Source organism: Bombus fervidus, chromosome 9 (genome assembly GCF_041682495.2).
Source record: "Bombus fervidus isolate BK054 chromosome 9, iyBomFerv1, whole genome shotgun sequence".
Lineage (NCBI taxonomy): Eukaryota > Metazoa > Arthropoda > Insecta > Hymenoptera > Apidae > Bombus > Bombus fervidus.
The window spans coordinates 12,238,112-12,259,422 of record NC_091525.1 but is presented as its reverse complement, the minus strand read 5'-3'; the positions used below and the strand labels follow the sequence as shown (position 1 = coordinate 12,259,422).

The 21,311-nt window shown below is 41.8% G+C and overlaps 2 protein-coding genes across 3 annotated transcripts in view; one reads left to right on the top strand and one right to left on the bottom strand.

Annotated features, from left to right (window-relative positions):
• LOC139990929 (peripherin-2-like) overlaps nucleotides 1-21,311 on the top strand; it is a 347,906-nt gene that overhangs the window by 138,966 nt on the left and 187,629 nt on the right. The window lies entirely within an intron of this gene.
• LOC139990927 (uncharacterized) overlaps nucleotides 1-21,311 on the bottom strand; it is a 129,227-nt gene that overhangs the window by 19,891 nt on the left and 88,025 nt on the right. The window contains exons 2-5 of the mRNA XM_072010582.1: nucleotides 20,207-20,412; nucleotides 14,237-14,372; nucleotides 13,285-13,418; nucleotides 3,297-3,540 (exon numbers count right to left, since the gene is read on the bottom strand). Of these exons, the coding sequence (XP_071866683.1) occupies nucleotides 3,297-3,540; nucleotides 13,285-13,418; nucleotides 14,237-14,372; nucleotides 20,207-20,412 (720 nt within the window). The remainder of the gene's footprint in view (nucleotides 1-3,296; nucleotides 3,541-13,284; nucleotides 13,419-14,236; nucleotides 14,373-20,206; nucleotides 20,413-21,311) is intronic.

Genomic DNA, 21,311 nt, shown 5'->3' with positions numbered 1-21,311 from the left:
AAAGGACGAGCAACGCAGTTCTTCTGACGAGATTTCGCGATCCCCTTGTCGACACCCAGCCGTGAAATTGTCTTCATTAGGCGACTCGTGTGAAACTGCACGAGTGTCGGGTTTAATTTTTCGCGCGAAACAAAGTGTGTTTCGCTGTGAGAAAAATTGGGGAACGAGCGGGGAAGAAGTAAGTACAAGACAAGGGAAATTTCACGCGTCGAATAAAACCTTAACCGAGAAGGAAACAGAGGTAACGGTACCCTTAATTAATAGATTCTCCCGTTTCAAAAGGTAGTTTTGACACTAAATATCCAATTTCACTTCGTTTCAAACAAACGTACACATATGCTCTCGCCAAATCTAATTCCTCGACCTCTCTCTAATTTCCTCGAAATTCACTGTCCCCCGGTTCACCCCGACATCAATTACCTAGAATCCATAGACACGTACACACACCGTGTAGGATGAAGCTGGAAATCGAAACCGCGCTGTTACAAACAGCATCTACGAGAGTAGAAGCGAAGTCGATGGCCGCGGGTAGGATAATTGCTCGGTGAAAGGAAAAGCCGCGACAGACAGTGAGATCGTGGCGAACGATTCGACCATGGATCCCATTTCCCGTAACAAGCTAACAGCTTTGCTTTTCCAGCTGGAACAATCGGACTCCCCCCTTGGCAGAGGACCGATACCACCGTAACAGCCGTATAACTGTCGCGAAGCGGCATGGTTTACATGAAAGATCGCGCGTGACTACACGTGATCTGCACGATCGTAAATGCTATCTCGCCGCTGGCGTTGGTCCTGTGACGTTAAATGGAACGCACGCTTGTTCCGTGCGCTTCGGGATCAGTTTTCCGTTAATTAGCACGGAACGTTTGGGTGAATAGAAAATATTACGCGTTTTAGAGTGCTCGTCGTTTCTTTAGATTCGACGTTTCATTTATAGAATCGCTATATTAATATCGCGTGTTCTTAACGTTTAACCACAAACAGAATGTTTATTTTATTGCTAAGCCAAGTTAATTTATTCTATTGTAAGCTAAAGTTTGTCAAACTCCTTTGAATATTAAGAAAAATTATAACGAAAAAAAGGGGATTTTTAATAATAATAACGATAATCAGAATTTAGTAAAAATACATATATTCCTAATTAAGCGGCAAAAGTAAGTTGATGAAAAGCACTCGTTACCTTTCATCTTGTAGGTTTGATTAACGATGAAGCATTTTTTAAAAATTAATGAGAAATTCGATCGATTTGTTACGAACAGTCGTAGCCGATTTTCATTCGAAATTCGTCGGTATTTTAAAGAGATAGAAGTGATAAATACGATATTATTGGCTTCGTTAATGAAGCATGCCGAGCACAATTTAAACGTAACATCGAAATAATTGCATTGTTTAGCGATTGCTATAATCGTTAATGTATATGTAAAATAACGACGATCCTTGTCGCGCATTTATCGCTAATGAACGAAGATCGTACGAACGAGTGTTTACGAGAACCTGATGCCCGATGTTCGTGACTTCTATCGCATCCGATTGTTACATCATCCAAACGAGGAACGAAAATATGATAAAATTCTTCGAGCGCAGAAAGTTGAACTTTAACTTTATGGATCTGCACAGAATTGTACGTTACGAGTAAAATCCGCTTTGCGGTGATATTTTTATTCGTCGCTGCGTGTAAATTTTTTTCACGTTTAATCATTTTCACAAAATTAATCCTCTTGCAATGAAAGTTGGATCATTGTTGCGTGGAATATTTTATTCTATGGACATTAAACGAGAGACCGGCTGGAGAGCAGTTTATGTACAATAATTCGGTCGGATAATATAATAATACGTAAACGTAACATAGAAAATAATAAACTTGAAATATTTGCATGAACCAGATTTGGCTCGTCGGTGTTCGTCGTCTGGCCAACGGTTAACCGATTGGTTCTTTATCCGTCAAAGCAATTTCACTGTTGCGAATATTTTGTAAAAGTGTATGATAACGAAACGAAGAGAAAGTTGGGGAAAATTCAACGATAAATTGAGACGAAGCTTGCTAGGCTTTCTAGAGATAGCGGCTTGAACGATTTATCGAGAGCGATGCAATAAGGAAATTACGAGGACTCGAGGATTTATCGAATCTTCTCAGCTCGTTTCAGAGCGTAACTCTAGTCGAGGACGGATTGCGATAAAAGTGCTTAGCTGTAGCGAGTCGTAATGGAGTGTGATTGATAACGCTTTGCTCTCCTCGATCAGACCCAGTTTATCATTGTTAACACGCGCGGACAGACGTGGACACGTGTTCCCTGCAACTTGGAATAAATTCTCTCTTCCACCGTTTCCCCTCTGATTATCCTCAAATATGTATATTTGTGTTTTATCACAGATCGATCTCAATTTTTGACAAATCAAAATTATTGTTATCAGGCAACGAATGAATTTCTTTCGACAGCAAGTGCCGATCGATGAATCGAGTGAAAAATTTCAATCTCGTTCCGTAGCATAGAAGAGAAACTCCAAGGCCGTATTAAAATACCTGCAATCCATAAGCGATCTACCTTCTCGTTCCTTCTCTACTACTTTTCCCAATCTTCCTTGACAAGATTTCTTGAAAATCTCGGTGCATTCAGTTAGACCGGTAACAACCCCTTCCTGCATGTTCGTCGTGGATTACGCCCCTAAAATCGGGAGGTCAGTGAGCTGGAAGAAAGATAAAATCCGCGCGATTCGTATTCGCCTCGTTAGATCGGAACGACGCAATTAACAACGTCGATCTGGTCGATCGAGTCCGAACGCTGGAAGACGCCTCCGCTTTTTGTCCGATTCGACTCGATTTGAAAATTTCACCGCGGCTACATCGCTGTTCTTCGCGACGTATAAACGAGAATATAGAATCGATACCGATTGCCTGGCGTACAGTTTCTCTCGGTGACCTTCCTATCCTCTTTCGTCACACAGGGAAAGTTCAGCTTGCAGTTATCTTGCCACCTCTTTGTATTGACGATTTCAATTGCCAGCTAGGACAATTTAGATCCAGCCGAGCGATAAATGGCGCGCGATTGAATAACGCCTTGATTAAACGCGATCCCATTTCTGATAATTCTCCCGCCTTTTACCGCCCCTCAATCCCCTTTCGTGGAATTTTCCTCGCGATAAAGCGCAGCTATTCGAAAGATGTTCGGAATACTTGGATCTTTTGGTCAATTTGTTGGCGAATTCGTTATAAACGAATTATTCCATCTTCTTCCGGATATCGTACTCCACCTTGCGATTCTCATTACGTTATCGTTACAATTGTAGCTTTGACTTACGATGTCCACGAGGCGGTGACTCGCCGGTGATGGAGGCGATGCGTGGTGCGTCCTCGCTGATTTCAATGTCAGCCGACTTCTGGTAGACGTCCGCGATGGAGGCGGTGCAGCGCAGGACCAATCTTCCATTACGAAACATGTCGTTCGTCACCTTGAAGTCTATGGTCGATTTCGATACTTGCGAATCGTCGTCCTGTGGAATGACCAAGTATCTGGTTCTGTACGTCATGCTGTTGTTCGTGATCTGCAAAGATGTTGAAACAGAGAAAAAGTTTAATTCTCGGTTCATATCTTTGGATTATAAATGATCATGATAGTTTGGGATAAAGACGATCATAATCATTCGCAGGATAGTTAATTTTATTTGAAGGCCATCGATGATCTCGATATCTGTTAGAAAAGAAACATGGCAAGCTTCGGTTATTTCAACGACGAGGTCGCTTCCTTCTACTTTCTTTTTTTAATTTTGTGTTTTCTGTTGTCGGCGGAAGAAACGAGGGTTTGTATTTTTCATTTACCGCTAACGGTTAGGCAAGATTTAATTAGAAAATTAGTTTCGCTATACTCGTCAAGGCAGAGAATGTTTGTCCGTTAACAATGCACTAAAGCGAGTGTACACGCGAAATAAATATTTAGCGGCTAGAAAATGAAACAGATTAATTCTGAAGCTCGATGTTGTATATACTTGTATATACTTTTATGTATAAAGCACGAATTATTACCACTGCGAGAAAACCGCTATCGTTGAATATGCTATCGTTGAATATGCGACGATGATTTTGTGCCGGGAAAATGTGCCGTGTTGTCTTATTCAAGGCATTGAATAAATAAAATACTCTTCGCAACTACCAAAAACTTCAATTAGAAAAATCTCTATCCCGCAGATTGTCGTGTATACACGTTCCGAGCCGACAACTGCAACTAACACTTTTCCTTTGACATCTTTCTTAAAGCGACTCGACGAACCTAATCCAATCTCGCTTTCCAAAGCGCGAAACATCGTCCATCGAGCGATACACCGCTCAAACCGTTACCACGCAGCCACTCTTAACGTTTTCCTGGACAAATAATTATCGATCGCCTATCAGAGATTCGCTAGTCGATCCAATTTCCTGCTTGCCATCGAAGACGGCGTCTCCGCGGATTCTTCTGCAACGTCTCTCTCAGAAATGAATTCGTTGCTTCTAAAGATATTACGCAGTTTCGTTGCTCTTAAGGTAAATGAACGGCGGGAAGAGGAGCTTCGAACCTTTCTCTTTTCATTTTCCCATCTTGTTCTTCCTCCTTCGCTTTACTTCTTGCCGATTTTCTTCAGAGACGAAAGAAGAAAGGCTAAAGAAACAGAGGAGACGCGACACGAGAGTCGCTCGGAGTTATTACTTCGGGGAACAAACGAGGGGCTGTGCATTAAGTTCGCGGGCTCGCGATGACGCGGGACTACGCGGTCTCTGTTCATAAAACATAATGCATAAAGCTTGTGCCTTGTCGCGTATCGCCGTTTCTACTCTTCCTCTCCTCTCTCTCTCTCTTCACGTTATTGCTTTCTCCCGTGATATCGCGACTTCTCTCGCCAGCGATATCCACGTCACGCGGAATTCTCGGCGAACGAGAACGTATGACGTCGTTTCTGATTTTTATTCAGATCGACCGTGTTGCTCGATGCAACGATGACACGCGATGGTTAATGGCGATGGAAGTTGCTCGTTTTGGGAAGATGGCAAATTCTGGTACAATGGATGCGACCTTCTCAGACAATTTATGGGGTTGAAGTTCGGACGAAGATAGGTAGCAGTCGTGGAACAAATGTTAAACTGTCCCGTCTTAAGTGTCCCGAATGACGATCGACTAACGATCAAAAGCTGTCGAGTCACCGCGTCTAATTTTGTTTTGAGTCGCGATATACGATCAGCTGCTGCCACGTCGCAGCCTCTGATCCAACTCTATCGACTGCAGTCGCGTTGTAGCTTCTAATCCAACCCTATCCTCGAGACAGTGATTTTCCCGGCGGGAAATGGAACGTAATCACGAGCCAGTGATCTCTCGAGAATACTTTGATCGCGCGACAGCTCTCATTAATTTCGCAGTGGTGAAATATAATTAACCGGATATCCCAACGTGGAAACTTCGTCAGCCAGATATCGACGACGGATCGTTCGAGATTTATCGGCCTTAGCTGATGAAGCGCGGATACCCTTCGGTATTCCCTATACTTCTTCTCCGACTGTCATCGCGATATCTTCTCGTTGAAAATACGATTTTCTGTGATTCGTCATATTGCGAAAACTTTATGAGCGTTTCGAGTCTTCCTGGCGGAATTCCGCGTCGTTGTAAATTCGCCGAGTTTTATCGTTTTCTCAGAATTCCCTGCCACTGTCGTTTATCTTGTCTGCGTCAGCGCAACCATACCGCTTCGTACAAAATTCCTAGCGCGGATCCTCTAGGCAGAATGTAGGTCGCGTTCTTTCCGCGAGTTGATAGCTCTTGTTGCATTTGACGATTAGCATTTCCAAACGGATACAGGTTAATCATGAAACGTCGACGAATTCCCTTCGATCTTTGATTGAGAAGCTCGATTATTATTACGAACAAAGATCGTGTTTCTTAAGGGAAAAATAGTAACTGGAAAGAAACGGTACCTACGAAGTATATAGAGAACTCTTACGCTACTTGTCAAATCGATCAGTTTGTACGAGGTATGTACTAAGCTGAAATCATACGTAAATTCGTGCACGAAACAACGAGAAATTTTCTTTCGTTCGCAAACTACTTTCTCGAATACAATACAACGAAGAATATCTTCGTTTATTCGAATCCTAGGCCAACTAGATCGCAAATACTGAAATCACCACCGATGCTTTCGTTCGTAATCGCGGGATTAAATCACACCCTGTCAAAAGCAAACAAGCGTACGAATAGTTTTGAACGATGGTGCGTATTTCATTCAACGCTATTTTTGCTCAATCAAAACCCGCTTTGAAACAAACACTCGAGACCGGAGTCACCAAGTGGGTACTTGATCCTCTGCCAGGAGGGCGCTCTTTCCACCGATCCGGAATCCAGTACTCGGTCGTATTTTCTCGCCGCCGCTTCTTCCGCTTAGCCACGCGAAGCATCGACGAATTTTCTGCGACAAATCTCAGCTTTCGGACGAAGATCCCAACGAAATTCCCTTAATGTTACGAATTCGGGATGCGGGACGAGTGTGTACGCGTGGATACAACAAGGCCATTTTCCAGGGGCCTGGCCATCGAAAATGTATTATCGCGGTGTTCGTGTCACGGATTTGTCGGAGACCGTCGCGCGAATCGGGAACGCCAGAAACGTCGCTCGTTAGAGGCTTCTTTCCGCTAGACGACGGACAGAAAACCGATAAACGCGTCATCCAACCCTTCGCGCGACTGTCATTGCCGTGATCTCCGGGTGCGTTGCAATTTTCGAGGACGAATGGCGACGAGAGGGTTCCCCTGCCATCCGAGTTTTCCAGTTACCCAAGTGGAAACCGGGTTAACGGACGTCGAACTGTATTTTCAAGATCGAATGGTTGCGTTTCTTCTACGCTTTTTTACGGTTTTTCCTTAGTTTTCATCGAAGTAGATTTGCTTCGTACCTGCGGCCAATAAAATATTCTGCTTCTTATATTATTAAGTTAGGTGTAATCTTTGGCGCTCAAGAATATCGCGAAGCTCGATCAACCACCGATATTCCAAAGAATCATTATGTAAAACGACAGGACGAGTAGACCGCTTCGATCCACCACAGAAGAGAGGAAGCTACGCAACCAATAATAACTTCGAGCAGGGAGAATGCAATTAAGTTTCATCCAACACTACTCTCGCAGTCTGCGAAAGCTTTTAACTTCCAATATTGCCGGAGTCAGCCTGTGTATTCGTGGATGCACACCTGCGAACGCGTACATTTTTGCGACGTTATACACGCACGACGTTCCAAAACATCTATACATACGTATATAGGATGTCTCTGAAATTGTGCTACAAGCGATCAGGTGATAATTCTACGTGTAAAAATAAGTTCTCTCTCTCTCCTCGTGTTAATATCTGTAAACACGAACGGTATTTGCTTGTTACCACGTTACCGTTATCTTAGTTCCACAATTTTCGTATTTCGAATGCTTTTGTAAATAAGGACGAGAGTATTGCCTTCTAAGAATCATTTTATTAACGTAACAAGTGTTCGGAATGTTGCCCAGAATGTTGCAGCATACATAGCCTCTGCTCTCCAATTAAATTATTGTCAGCACGAGCAGAAAGGGAAGTCCGATACCTCGAAACTTACAATTAGTACAGGCGCACCTGGCGGATCTTCGAACTCGTTTTTCTCGAAAACTAAGCCCCAAACGTCGAAAAGATGTTATTCTTTATTTTTCGATTTATTTTTACTCGTAGAATCATCGCCCCATCGCTAGTACCATGATTTCGGAAACAATTTGTATATTCTGAATTCTAAACGATTTCCTATTCCGGTGACCGGTGTCGTTGAGCTAACCACCGGTTGAAAAACCTGCATTTTCTCAATGAACCCAGCTTCTATTTTGATCTTTGAACGACGCGAGACTTCTACCTGTTTCCACCCCTTTCTCGGCCGTCGTTCTTCCGCACGAGCTGACGCGCGTTTAACAACTTCTCCAGGCTACCTCCGTCGATATTTCTCGCGAGATATCTGCTTACAGTTCGCTCGAGAAGACTTAAAACTCTAGATCGTATTAAAAGTTGCATCGTCCCGCGAGGCTCGCCGGAATAAATCCTTTGCCTTGAAACTCCGCTCCTTCGATGGGTGAACCGAGTTAACACTTTGCTTTCTCGCCGGAGGGATATTCTCTGTTCTTTCAATTTCACCATTTAGCTAGACAAACTAGATACGATCGTGTTTCGCGCACGGTATACCATTGGCAAGAAATATCGCTATATTTTGCCGGAATTTTCCTCCCTTGGTCGTAATACAGCGTGGTTTCTTATACAGCGTGTAGATTTTGTTTTTGAATAAATTTTAAACGGGAGAATTTTAAACGAGATATTTCTTTATAGATCCTTTGTTTAAGATTCGATGTCAATTTTTCAATCTGATATTCCATCGTCTCGGTTACATTTTGCATTAAATTTTGCTACATTTTTTGAAGAACTTGTTCGACCAAATCTTGAACGATTCACCGCGAGACAGTTCGTAAAACGAAGCGTAGAAACAAGGCGAGGGTCTGCGACGATGTTAGGAAAAAGTTGTCGACAATGGATCAGGAAGAGGAGAAAGGGAGAAGAGGGCGAGGGTACGGGTAGCTTGGTCCTGGTGACGCGTGTCAACGTTCACTAGCGCAGGTAGAAGCCAAAAATGGCAGGGCGAAATTGCTGGTCCCTGCTGAATTTTCGCAGCGGCTATTGTTACAGGCTGAACACGCGAATTTTCGGTCGCGCTTAGAGACCTCTCCCTTTCCCCTCTGGCCACCCATCCTTCCACTCTGTTTCACCATCGTCTCTCGGCCCGTTTTCGTTCGGCGAGAAACTAAATCGCCAGCCGCTTTCAGCTCTCGTCGCCACGCGTTAATTATAACCGATCCGATCCCATAAAGCGGCCGAATTTATTTCCCGAACCCGTCGAGACCGGGAAAATTATTTCGTCAAATAAATCTCGGACCGGTGGACCGGGGGCTATCGACGCGTTGAAACACCACCAGGTAGAGAGATCGAAGAGCGCACTGACTGAGATATTAGGAGCCGATACGCTCACTGATTTGTTAACAGTGCAACTATGGATCGCTATATTACAAAATATGGATTTGCATGAAAAAAAAAAAAAAAAAGAAATGGAAATGGAAGATTTATTTATAATGGTCGCAAAAAGTATTGACAGATACCTCTATTTTTCAATGAAGCGTCCTTTTATCAAATTGTACATATTTCACTTTGATGCTATCAAATTTTTGTAGTCATACGATAGTATCGTTAAATAACGCGAGATTTAATGTACTCGAACCCAATTAATTGATACGTAAACTATATAATAAATACAACGACGTGTCGATATCTCTTCTAACGAATGTATAGTATATTATCTATATTTATCTGATATAGCAATACATTTTAGCGTTAGTAATTCACCGAATAACGCAGAACGTTAAGAGTTGAGCATTAAGCGAGCAGAATCCGAACAACAGGAAACATTCGCGCTGTCCGAAGAACAGTAGTCTGATTAACGACTAAAGTCGAGCAAATAACTTCGGCATCCTTTTCCTCGCGACATCGCGGTCCATTTAAGCCTCGGGCAGAGCCCTGAGGGATTCTCGAGAGCTTCGATCGCCAACTTTTCTTAGAACTCGAACGCTGTTAAACACGTTCCTCTCTGCTTTATCCTTGTTTTCCTCCGACAAATGTACATCCTTCCTCGCCAATAACATTTTTACGTTTCCGTAAGTGTTCTCAAAGAGATTTCTCCAACATTTGTTCTGGAGGATTCGCTGAAACTTGTTTGATACTGTTTTTACTTTATTTAATAGAATCAAAGAAACATATTCAAACGCCTTTTACGCACTGTTTCGTTAAAAATTGGTAAATTCGTGTCACGAATATATTCTTTTATTTGAAAAATTGAAAGATATATCCAAGCTTTTATGGAACATACGCGTAATAAATCAAATATTTCGACTTTTATTCTTGAAATATTTATATAAACACCTTCGAGCGTTTATGGCAACGCGTAGTAAAATATTTTAATGTTTCGAGGCATTTCTATTTGCTATTTTTCCTTTCCTTTTTTTTTCTGTTTTTCTAAAATCGAAAACAATTCGAACGCGATTGCATTTTGAACGTACTTTTCTTTAAAATCACCGCTTGAAAATCAAAGGAATTGGTTGGTTCCTTTATATTCTGCGAGGCATACGAGCCATTTGTTCCGATCGATCGCGTTACGTCGGCACGGTTCTATTCAATTTCCGTCCATCTTCGACGCCTTCGATCCAGTTTTGTTTTTCAATCAACACTGGGGCCGACTGTAACTACCTGGTCATTTCACATTTCAGCGCCGAGCTTTCGTGCGGTAGCACGGGTGTACAGCATAGCGACGGGAATTAAATTTATCGAGATCCATCGAGATACATATCCGGGCAATCGGCGTGAGGGTGGAGCGACGAACAGGGGAGGGTGGATAACCGGTGGCTCGCGATGCCTCGTATGCAAATAAATCGTTATTCCGCGGTATTTGTTAAATCAACCAAATTATTCCGTTAAATCGCAGGCACCATCGTGGCTCGGCGCGTTTAATCGATCACGATGACCCCCGATGAGTTATATGTTTTCGATCGCGAACACGCGATGCTACGGCCACTTCCGCCCGTTGTCTTCTTTCTCTCGTCCCATTTTCTACAGTTTTTTCGGACGAATCGTGGTGCAAAAGCTAATAGGTATTTTCTGTCGTTAAATGTTAGTTTTGTTTCTTCGTTTCTTTGTCGTACTTTGGCGGAGTCGTTCTTTGAAATTTAGTTTTAGTCTGATATTTCCGATGGCGACAGTGAAAATACTGGCACTGTATCCTTGTTTCTCGTATTTTTTAAAAATTTCCTGTGGCCCTCTATCTGTATTTTTCTCTCTATAGCGATGCTTATTACGTACGCGTGACGCTATTTTACTTTAATTTCATTCGTTTCCAACCAGAACAATCTAATTCTATCCAATCCGTTACAAACAACTAAACTTGTAGTCGAAGCAATTTGATTCCATCGAATCTGTTATAGACGTGTAAAAAATCGTCCACGCCTGTTTTACATTTATAGTGGCTGTTTCGTAATAAATAAGAGCAATCTGAGATTTCGTCGAGACAAATTATTTCTCGTTTAAAAGATAGGCCACTTTCGCCCCGTTTGATCACCTCTCGAACCGATATCTCCACCAAATTGGATTTCAGGTATCAAATTCCGGCTTCGAATCTTCTCCCACGACGTTCTTTAAGATTTGTGCTGGGAAAATTCCTAGAAAGACAAATGACGTCGATTAAAGTCCTGGACGGGGTTATTCGAGGAGCATATAAGAGTGTAACAGGGAAAACGGCATTCATTAGTTTGTCGTCAGACCTTCCATTGGTTATCGAGTCGATGTGCCTTCATCTGATTTATGCTCGTCTTCTTGACTCTCTAAGTGAATACTCTGCCACGTTGAAACTCGTTTAACTTGTTGTGTCCTCGAAATGAAATCATCTAACTCTTTGGTCCATTCGATCCCAAAATTTATCGTTTTCGGTCGATCGACGAGTTCGATTTATCGTAAATTACCCATTATAAAGGGTACATTTTCGTTCTATTATTACAAACATTCGCAAAATGAACGATTAATCTTAAGTAAATTTACGCTTCAGACCCTTTACTCTCGAGTGCTCGAAACACCGTCGATTGCAGTAGAAACTCCATCGTTGTAGAATGGTCCATCAATTTTGAAGTATCACTACCCTTCCCTCGAGTCCTCGAATCATTCTACGATTCCTCTATCATCGAGCATTCGACACAATACACGACCGCCGTATTCCAAGAACCTGTCATCCTCATCCACGCGAATTCTCGACGCTATCTCATCGCTTCTTCGCCTCTCTACGCTCGAGTCTTTCGAAAAATCGGGCGAGGCATATTTCATCGTGTCCTCCTTAACATTGGATTTCTCTGCGACGAGATTCACCGCAGAATCAAGGATTCTCCGAGCGTTTCTCGAGAGTCTCTCGCGAAATTGATCTATTTTCAAGGAATATCCAAAGGAAAAGATCGATCGCACGATGGAACGGAAAGGATCGATCGTTACCGTTCTGTTTTTCGACGAAATAATTGCCGTTTGCTGGATACGAGCCGTTGAACCGTGGCTCGATCATTTATGTTCGCTCTTGTTTACACGCGCCGCGTACACGGCCAAATAATTCGTTCGCGTGCGGGGAAATTAATTACGAATTATAAGCGGAACATCAAATTGCTCTAATTAATTAATCCGTCACAATGGGCCCGAATACGTGTTTGCTTGTGTCGGCCGCTCTTCGCCGGCCTAATATCCGGCAACATTAATAATTCACTCGAAATAATCGCGCCCCGCTATTATTGTACCCCCTTGACATATCACGGGTTACCGCAAAAACCAATGGCTATTTTTGTCTCGCCCCACCCACGGCCATCGTTTTTGTTTTGGATACCTTCGCGAGGTACGTTTTTGATTAATTCCTGGCCTGGAGAAAATTTGTGTGCGCGCGTGTTTTTAGTACGAAATAGGTACGAGGTAATAACGAGGCGCCGCCAAATGGATTGGCATTTTCTTTCTTTTCTGTTTTTTTTTCTTTTTTTTTTTTTTTTTTAGGAATAGAATACGTGGAATAGAATTGAGAATAGTATGTTTAGAATATTCAGGGTAATTGTGGAATATTTCTATGCGCTAGTTAATAACGAGACACGATCGGATGAATTAGTTGCCACTTATTTGACATATCCTCGTGCCTAAAACGTTTAAGATGATTTCTGGAATATTTTCTCCTTTGCACTATCCGAGATAGTTGCACGATACTCTTATATTTATTACCAGGATATATACACGGCACTCGTGAGATATTTTTAGATCGGAAAATCTATCGACTAATACAATTCATATATTTCTCTCGGAAGAAACGTCTTCCGAATACAAAATCTTCTCCACTCCGCACCCTCAATCTCCTCAAGCACTTCCTTAAATTCATTCACTTTCCTTCACATCCCTCGAATCACCCTTCCTCGCCTTTCCCTCTGAAATTATTCCTACAGCGAGAAACACCTCGTGTCAACGAGCTCACCTGAACGACGAACGGGGTGAAAAGGTAAATGGAACGTAACGGAACGAGGGGTTAGAGGTTGGCGGGATGGAAGTGGAAGCGAAGGTGTTCCTTGTGGAACTTTAATCATCCAGTAAGGTCACGTAGCTACGGCTCGAGGACATACATATATAGCGGCTTGGAATAAGGCGTGAGAGAACTCCGACGATATACTTACGAGATCCTTGTTCAGCTTCCACGTAATGGCGGAGGCGGGCCTCGAGTTGCCTGTGGTGCAGTTCGCCCGCAGCAGCTCACCCACTGCGATCCTTTCTTTCTCGATACCGATCGTCGGGTCCGTTTTCGGCGCGTCTAAGGCATAATAATTACGTTGTTTAGCACACGCGACTGCTAACTCGACGCCTGGCGTAAAGCCAGCTACACGTCGAGGCGTCGATGCGAAGAGTGAGCTGGAAGGGCTTGCGGGTGTTTCCGGAGATCCTTCTTGGTTGTAAATATATATATATATTATTTTTGGAGTTGGATAGAGTATTTATTGTTGTTATATATACATACATATTTCATTATATTCCTTTTTTAAAAAATCAAGCAGAATTTGATGCTCTTAATTAATTTGTAATGTTCAGTTTCTTGTCTCGATAGACTTGATCAACTTGCAATAGAAATTTACGTATTCGCGATACATTTAATCAATCTGACTTATCAAATCTCGACGGAGTTGACTTATGTTTCGTAATCGTCCGACGCACGGTCGATAGATACCAACAACGATTCGTACAAATTACAGAATTTAACAGTAATCCAGTTTAAAGCTATTCCATTACTCATAACTACTTCACGTTTCTCAATTTCGAACCGTTCGATCCTCCGATACAATGGAATCGGTTTTTCAGCCCGTGGATAATTAAAGCGGCATCAACGTTCGAATTTCTATTCTGGAAAAGGGACGAGGAGAAAGAGAGTTCTTCCGGTAGTAGTTGAGGGCCGAGTCGCGTTCCTGTTGGAAGTCTTCCGCGATCCGTCGAATCCAACATGAAAATGGGTGTCACGTAGGGGCGCACGTGCGCCGCATTACGGGATGCCGTTCGCGCGATTCAGCAACCAGAAGGATTTGTCTACTCGGTGAAACTTTTTAATTCTGAACCGAGTTCAGGCCGACCACTACTCACCTACTACTTCCATTCTGGCCCTGTTGATCAACGTGTGGTACGAAGGGCTTCCGGCAGATACCTCGCACTTGTACAACCCCGTCAGGTTCCTCGACACGTTGACTAACGTTACGTCGTTCGAGTTCGATTTGGAAACCTGTAAAACAAATCCAGATCGAACATCGTTGATAACGAATATTAGAATCAGTGCTATTATCATAGATAAACGATTAGGATCGTTCTTAGAGACTGTTCTTGAAGATAGACGATCGTCTATCAGCCAGAGAATATGAAATTGATTTTTCTCGTCTTTTGGCCAGACGGTATCGTTTAAAATTGTTTAACTAAATAGAAACTTGTCATTATAACTTTCCTAACAATATCCTTGTACAAAATCACGTTCAGAAAAATTTCCTAAATTTCTTCTGAAACTCGCCAGGACCGAAAACGTCGATCGAAGTTTTATTTCGACTCGCGGTTTCCGTCTACCGTGCGTTAAACTCGCGGGACCGGAAACCATCGATGCTTTGGTGAACGATGCTTCCATCTGGAAGGAAGAGGTCGAGAAGACGAGCTGCATCGCTTGAAACCGCCACGAGGATACTTTTACAGGCGATCGAAATCTGATAGCGTCGAAGGAACTACCAGGAACTTTCTCTGCACCTCCTTCTTCTTCTTTTCGTTTCGGGCGATATCGTTCCGCCAGGAAGTTGACTCGACTCTCGGTTACGGGATTGATTCCCGACTAAAATGTATTCTTCTATCGGCTCGCCGGAAAATGCTCCACTCGCTTCCACGGATTCGATTAATTTCTTTCGAACGTTCGTATCTCTCGCGGACCATCTCCCATTCTATTTAACTTTTCGAAAATCAGTTTCCTGCATGAAAAATGGAGTGTCGTTGCTTGATGAAGGAGCCTACGATTTTAAAGATCGTCGATACAGCTTACAGTTCGTTTACAGCCGTTCGTAATTCCTCGGACAGTTGCTACGATGAATTAATATTTCTATGATCGAACAACGAAACGACAGACTGTGCTCCTTTCCATTGACAGGATAAATAGAAAATAGAATAGAAGAAACTAATTTCATAGATGGAAAAATAATAGTACCAAGACGATATCATGGTGATTACTTTCTGCACTTGTTTACGGAGAAAAAAAAAGGAATATACGTAGTACCATCTATTCACCGTAGTTTCCAACAGATTGCTCCCTGACAATTATTCCACGTTACAAAAATAAAACAAAAGACTCCCTTTTAAATTTCAGGGCATCCACCTACGGATTTCCAACGTTGATAACGATCTCTCAACAACTTCATAAACGAACCTTATCCACTCTGTCTCTTTTGTATAAATTTCGAACGGAAACGCGTATAATTTCCCGAATCTCTTTTCTCCTACCTTCTCCGCTCGCTTCGCTCGTTTTACTTTCCAGCTCGATTCTCTCTCCCCCTCTCCCCAGAATTACTTTGTATTCCACGCGACTATCGACCTTCCATCTAACCCTCTCCCCACGTCTAAATCTCGATCGGACTATATTCTACCCCCTCGACCGACCCCTCGTCGTTGCAATCATTTATATGCATCGCGGTGGTTCCCTCTGCCTGCTTTATAAACTACACCGGATACGGAAACAAGCTCTTTTCACCATTTCCTTCGCTTCTGGTGGAATCGGTGGACCGACGAAAGGAACGTCCGCAGATCGTAGAAAAGACGTTTCATCGATGGATTCCCGTTGTTCTTTCGAAATATCGAAAGATCGGTATTTTTGCATTTTCGTCGGAAGATGAGAGTCATTTGATACGAGACGAATAATTTTCGAATATTCGGATTTTCTTTTCGCGCAGTTATTTTAAATATTAGACGAGCCATGGTTATTTTTATTTCATGGTATAGCCCATCGCGATGTACCGATAGCTTTCCACGAAGATTTACGAACGACCGAAGTCTCGTGTCGTCGATACGCCACCTTGTTTTTCGAACCATTCTCTACCTCGTACAGGCTATTCATACGCGTGCTACTTCTATGAATCCTTGTCGCTAGCCGATCTTTTACCATTTGTTTGCTGTATTGAAGGAATAAATCAGGTTTCGTAGGAAGACAGTGTTATCGCGGTGGCTTGTCGTTTCCAGGATGAACAGGCTGTTGGTTCGGATAATCTCGCTGCAGATAATCGATAGTGGTTGGAGATAAAACGATCTAAATAATAATATTGGTAATACTAATCCATTAGAGACCGATATTTTGTTAAGCTTTTCGCGATTCTTCCTTTCGCTACATTTTACCGTCACCTTATTAAAATTCTACTCTTTTTACATTGTATATGAAGAGGGTTTCCTTGATATTAGGTTGTCCGGAAAGTTTCTTTCGTTTCATAAGGTGATAATAGATGAACAACAATTTCTGTTTTATATTATTTTATTGAATTAGGTATGATCCATGTCGTTCTATTTCTATTATTATGTTCATGCATAATTCAATAAACTAATATAAAACAAAAAACATTGTGCGTCTATTATTTCCTTATAAAAGTAAAGAAACTATTCGGACAACCTAATATTTTGAGAAAGAAACGATCGATAAAAGCTGAATTGGAACGATAATTAGGACGAATACGAAGTCTTTGTATCTTAAAAAACGTCGATACCAGCCGTATCTTCTTGGAACTAATGCACCGTCTCGGCCTTTTTAGCTATCGGTGACTCTACAAAACGACGTTGTCAGCGGAACAGCACCTCGGAAACGAGTGTGGAAATTTTATTAAAGATACCTATCGGCCAGCTCTATGCATCGCGCGAATGAAAAATTTGTTTTCCAATGTCTCGCAACCGAGTCGAAGTGGAATCGAATCGATTGCCTTGGTTTCGAAACTCTTCTATCTTGTCGGCATCCATTTGCCATCGTTCGCAAATAGCAGCCAACCTATCGATTCGACTAAAAAGTAGTTTACAGACTCTCTTTGCTTTCCTTGAGAAAAACTTCAGACCTAAATAAATTACCAATGCTTTTTAACATGGTTTGTTTAATATTTACAATTCACTTTAGTTTCATGCGACTAATTGGTTACTTCGAGGTTACTTCGAGTTAAATATTGCATAGAACTTTCTTAGATTAGAATTACATATTAAATACAGCTTTTTACGGGAGATTAGAATCGCGCATTAGATAGAATTTCTTACGGTTAGAATTATGTGTTAGATAGAATTTTATCTAAAAACTGTCATTTTCGCATGAACCCGAGGGTAAATAGAGGCGAAACGCGTCGCGCTTGCTTCTTTATTGCCTCGAAAATGGTTCGAACGAATTTCGATTGACGATACTATGTTTGGGAAACGTGGTGCTGGCTGGGTACAGCGTGAAAATGGAATCTAAACGCGCCGCTTTAACGTACTCGTATCCTTTTCGTGTTTACTTTGTATATCGTTTCTATCCATTTTGTGTTTTTTAAATCGCCGTTGCTAATATCAGTTTGTAAAGTATAAAACGTCGAGCGACGACGTACAACGTACAACTATGAGAAATGGAAACGAGAACAAAATACAGTGGAGAGAAAACACGGAGAGAGAAACGGAGATACTCGAAACGATATACGATGAAACATTCAGAAAATTATTCGATAAAAATTGTCCATCCTGTATTCGTGCGTTTTTAATATAAAAATTGTTATTAGAACGCGGATCGAATATTTAGCATCGCAACTTTCACAGGCGTAAGAACGCTGTTTAAACTCTCTACTGTTTTTCCATCTAACGAAAAGCGGCGGGATCGCAAAGTTTTAAAAGGACTGGCAATTCTTTGCGCGATAAAATGAACAAGCCTGACTAGTTTACCCTGGCGAGGATGGTGACATCAGGTGGATTCGATAAAAGTGGCGCGCGTCACATCGACGTGAAACTTTTTGCCAACCCCTGGGGGAGCGCGTAAGTGCGAAACCGAACCGTAGACCGGACGAAAGAAATCGATAGGGCTGATTTATAGCGCGAGCTACGACCGCGACACGACCCTTTGGAATCCCCATTCAAGTGGATTTCATCCCAGGTCGGCCGACTTCCTTGTTTTACTCGTCTCCGACTTCGCGCCCCAACCTCCTTTATTTCATCACAGTGATTCTCTTTCCACTCGCGCCTCCATTTAAATATTTCTCACGAATCGAGAGATTGCTAGAGAAAGGTCAGTTCTGATCGATTTTGATTCTGTGATTGATCGAAATAGCGAAACTGTAAGGAAGCTTCTATCGCGAAATAGTTGAGAATACGAGCTTAAACTTTGCCAGGCAAACGATCGAATTTCAAGTTTGAAACTGAATTTGATTTCTAATATTTCTCTCCCTTAAATGAATTTAAACAGCCCATCTTGAGATATAATTATGTTTCAAATATAATTCTTCGAATATTTTCTGGGGAAAAAAAAAAAAAAAAAAGAAAAGGAATAGACAAGTTGCGAGCACTCTCGACAACACACTCTTGACAAGCACAACCCTTATCCCATTCGAAACCTCTAAAAACTCGCATATCCCTCGAACACTTGCTCGTTACACGGCAACTCTCGGGAGGGTTGCAAAATTTCCGCAGAAAACGCAGTTAGAAAGTTTGAAAAGCGCGACGATATCGCGGCAAGCAGGCGGTACAGTCGATGAGGGGAAAAACAGGATGCTTCGCTCGAAGGCGGAAAAATCGGGCCGCCATTCGGTCTTATCTTCACTTGCTTTCGAAATACAGCCGGCAGACTGATAAATGGACGTCGCTAGTACGTGCTTGTATCGGCTTGCAAAAGAAGTTCGCAGCTTTTGCCGCTGTTTCCTCTTCGAACACGTCAACCTGTAGCGAAAATGCATCAGCTGAACGAAACGATCATCGTGAAATTTTTTCTTCCAAAGGAAAAAACGGAATATTTTTCTGCCATATACTGCTGTTCATATAAATACGAAGCAACAAGAAATGTTGGTGATTCTCCTAAAATTCTGATATATTTGGGGCGAATTCTTGGCGAGAAATCTGTTGCAAATTACCAGATTCGTTTGCCGAAGAAACTATCCTTCTCACTTTTTCTTTTCTCTTTTAGAGATTAGCCAAAGTTGCTTTCTCCTGAATTATTATCGTCAAACGTTTTACAATGAATTAGGTACTTGGATATCTAAAAGGTCAAAGTTAAATCATCGATAGGACACTGTTTCCTCGGACGGGTCTGTAGGTAAAGAAACGCGAAATCTAACCAAAGGGATAGCACGAACTTCATGAGATTTCTCTTCATAAAGTTTTATCGAAGTGCTCGTTAAGAGTTTAATTGCGCGCATTAGTTGACGGATTCAGGCGCAACAAGCCGCGTTTTTGGCTTCCGCCTCCGGAAAGATACTGTTCCCGATGTAATTAACAACGTTTCGCACCGACGAAGAAATTATGTCCATCTTCTTGCAGAAACACAACGCCCATAGGTCCGCGCTAGCGTTCATCTTTGGCTCTCTGTTTCATACAAGTCGAAACATTTGAGTAGCCTACCGAGACATCTGTTAGTTGCTGGAATAATTTCATTCTTATCGCCGAAGAGATTCTGGATTTGTGGATTATTTACATATTACTACATGGACAAAATTTTTCTAAATAAAACGTCGATTTGATCAGACACACCTGCGCTGTAGCAATCGAAGAAACAAAAAATACCAAGCCTGTCGTTTCCGTATAACGTACATACGTTTCTTCTCGGATGAATTTCGTTTTAAACCTTCAACTGCTACGATACGATGTTTCCAAACATTAAAACACTTGTAAATCTGGGTTTCGCGTATCGATATTTATATTTACGTCGTTTGTGGAAAAATAAAAAAAAGAACCTGTATACTTGGATACGTTTTTTCAACTGAGCCCCTCGTACGTTACAAACAGATTACGAATGTTTATGCGTTCGTGGAAAGTTTAAAACCAAAATGCATAGAACGTAATAATCTAATCTAAAAGTTAATTAAAATCAGAAGACGAGAAGAGAATACTCACATTCACGTGCATTCCATCGATGTTAAAGGTTTTGCACGGAGGATCTCCTTCTGGCAGGTACCGATAGAACTCCGTATCCTCGAAATACCATTGCAAGGAGTACAATGTCAATCCTTCTAGATCGTAATGACAGGATAGCGTCACTGTGTCGCCCGATCGTACCACCGCTGGCACGTTGATCGTCAGATCTTTCAGTCCTGTTGCACCTATAATCAAATAATGCACACAATTTTGTAAAAAAATGCGATTGCATCGCGTAACAGTGATTTCTATAAAGTTTAGGCAGAACATTGGTAACAGAAACAGTAGCTGTGAAATACAATCCTATTTTATTCGAATCGCTGAACGTATACACGTGGATAGATATATGCGTTTTGTTTTGTTTTTTTTTTTTTTTTAAATACCATAGATCATTTTGAGGATCGGCCATTTTTATCGAAAAAGAAAAAAATTTCATTTCGATCAGGATAGCAAAAAATGCAAAAAAAAAAATACTCGACTAACACGTATATATCGTAACGTATACTTACAAATTTGTATATCGCGTAACGGGTATCGGTTTCGTAGATTAATACTGGCCGCGGGGTTGTGTTACCAGTTAGAATGGCAAAACGGATAACCTTGGTATATGGCGTATTTTTCCATCCGCTGTGACGCGTTCGTTTTGTCGTTTTAATTGGCGATACGAGGTGAAATGCTTGAGAGTTCTGGATAAAAACCGTCGAATGACAAAAACCCGTCGTTCTACGGACGTTTTTGTAATTAGCTGCCCGGAGTGTAACCATAGTACGGTATAAAGCGCCACTTTATGACGCGTGTTTTATCGTAAAATATTGTAACTATCCGCGACTATGTTATATTCGTATTGAACAGAGAACTTGTAATTTCGAGAAACGATTACACGTTACCAGAATTTATTACACAAACGTCCAAATTTGACACTTTAATTTACAACTTTTATACTGTCAAAGGATTACGAGCAAAAGGCATTGTAAACTGGTGCATTGTTCTCCGCGAGCCTCGGTGCTTCCATCCAGCCAGTTATTTATCGTTCTAATTAGTTATTCCACCCAGTAAGAATGTAGAACGTACGACAATTAAGTCC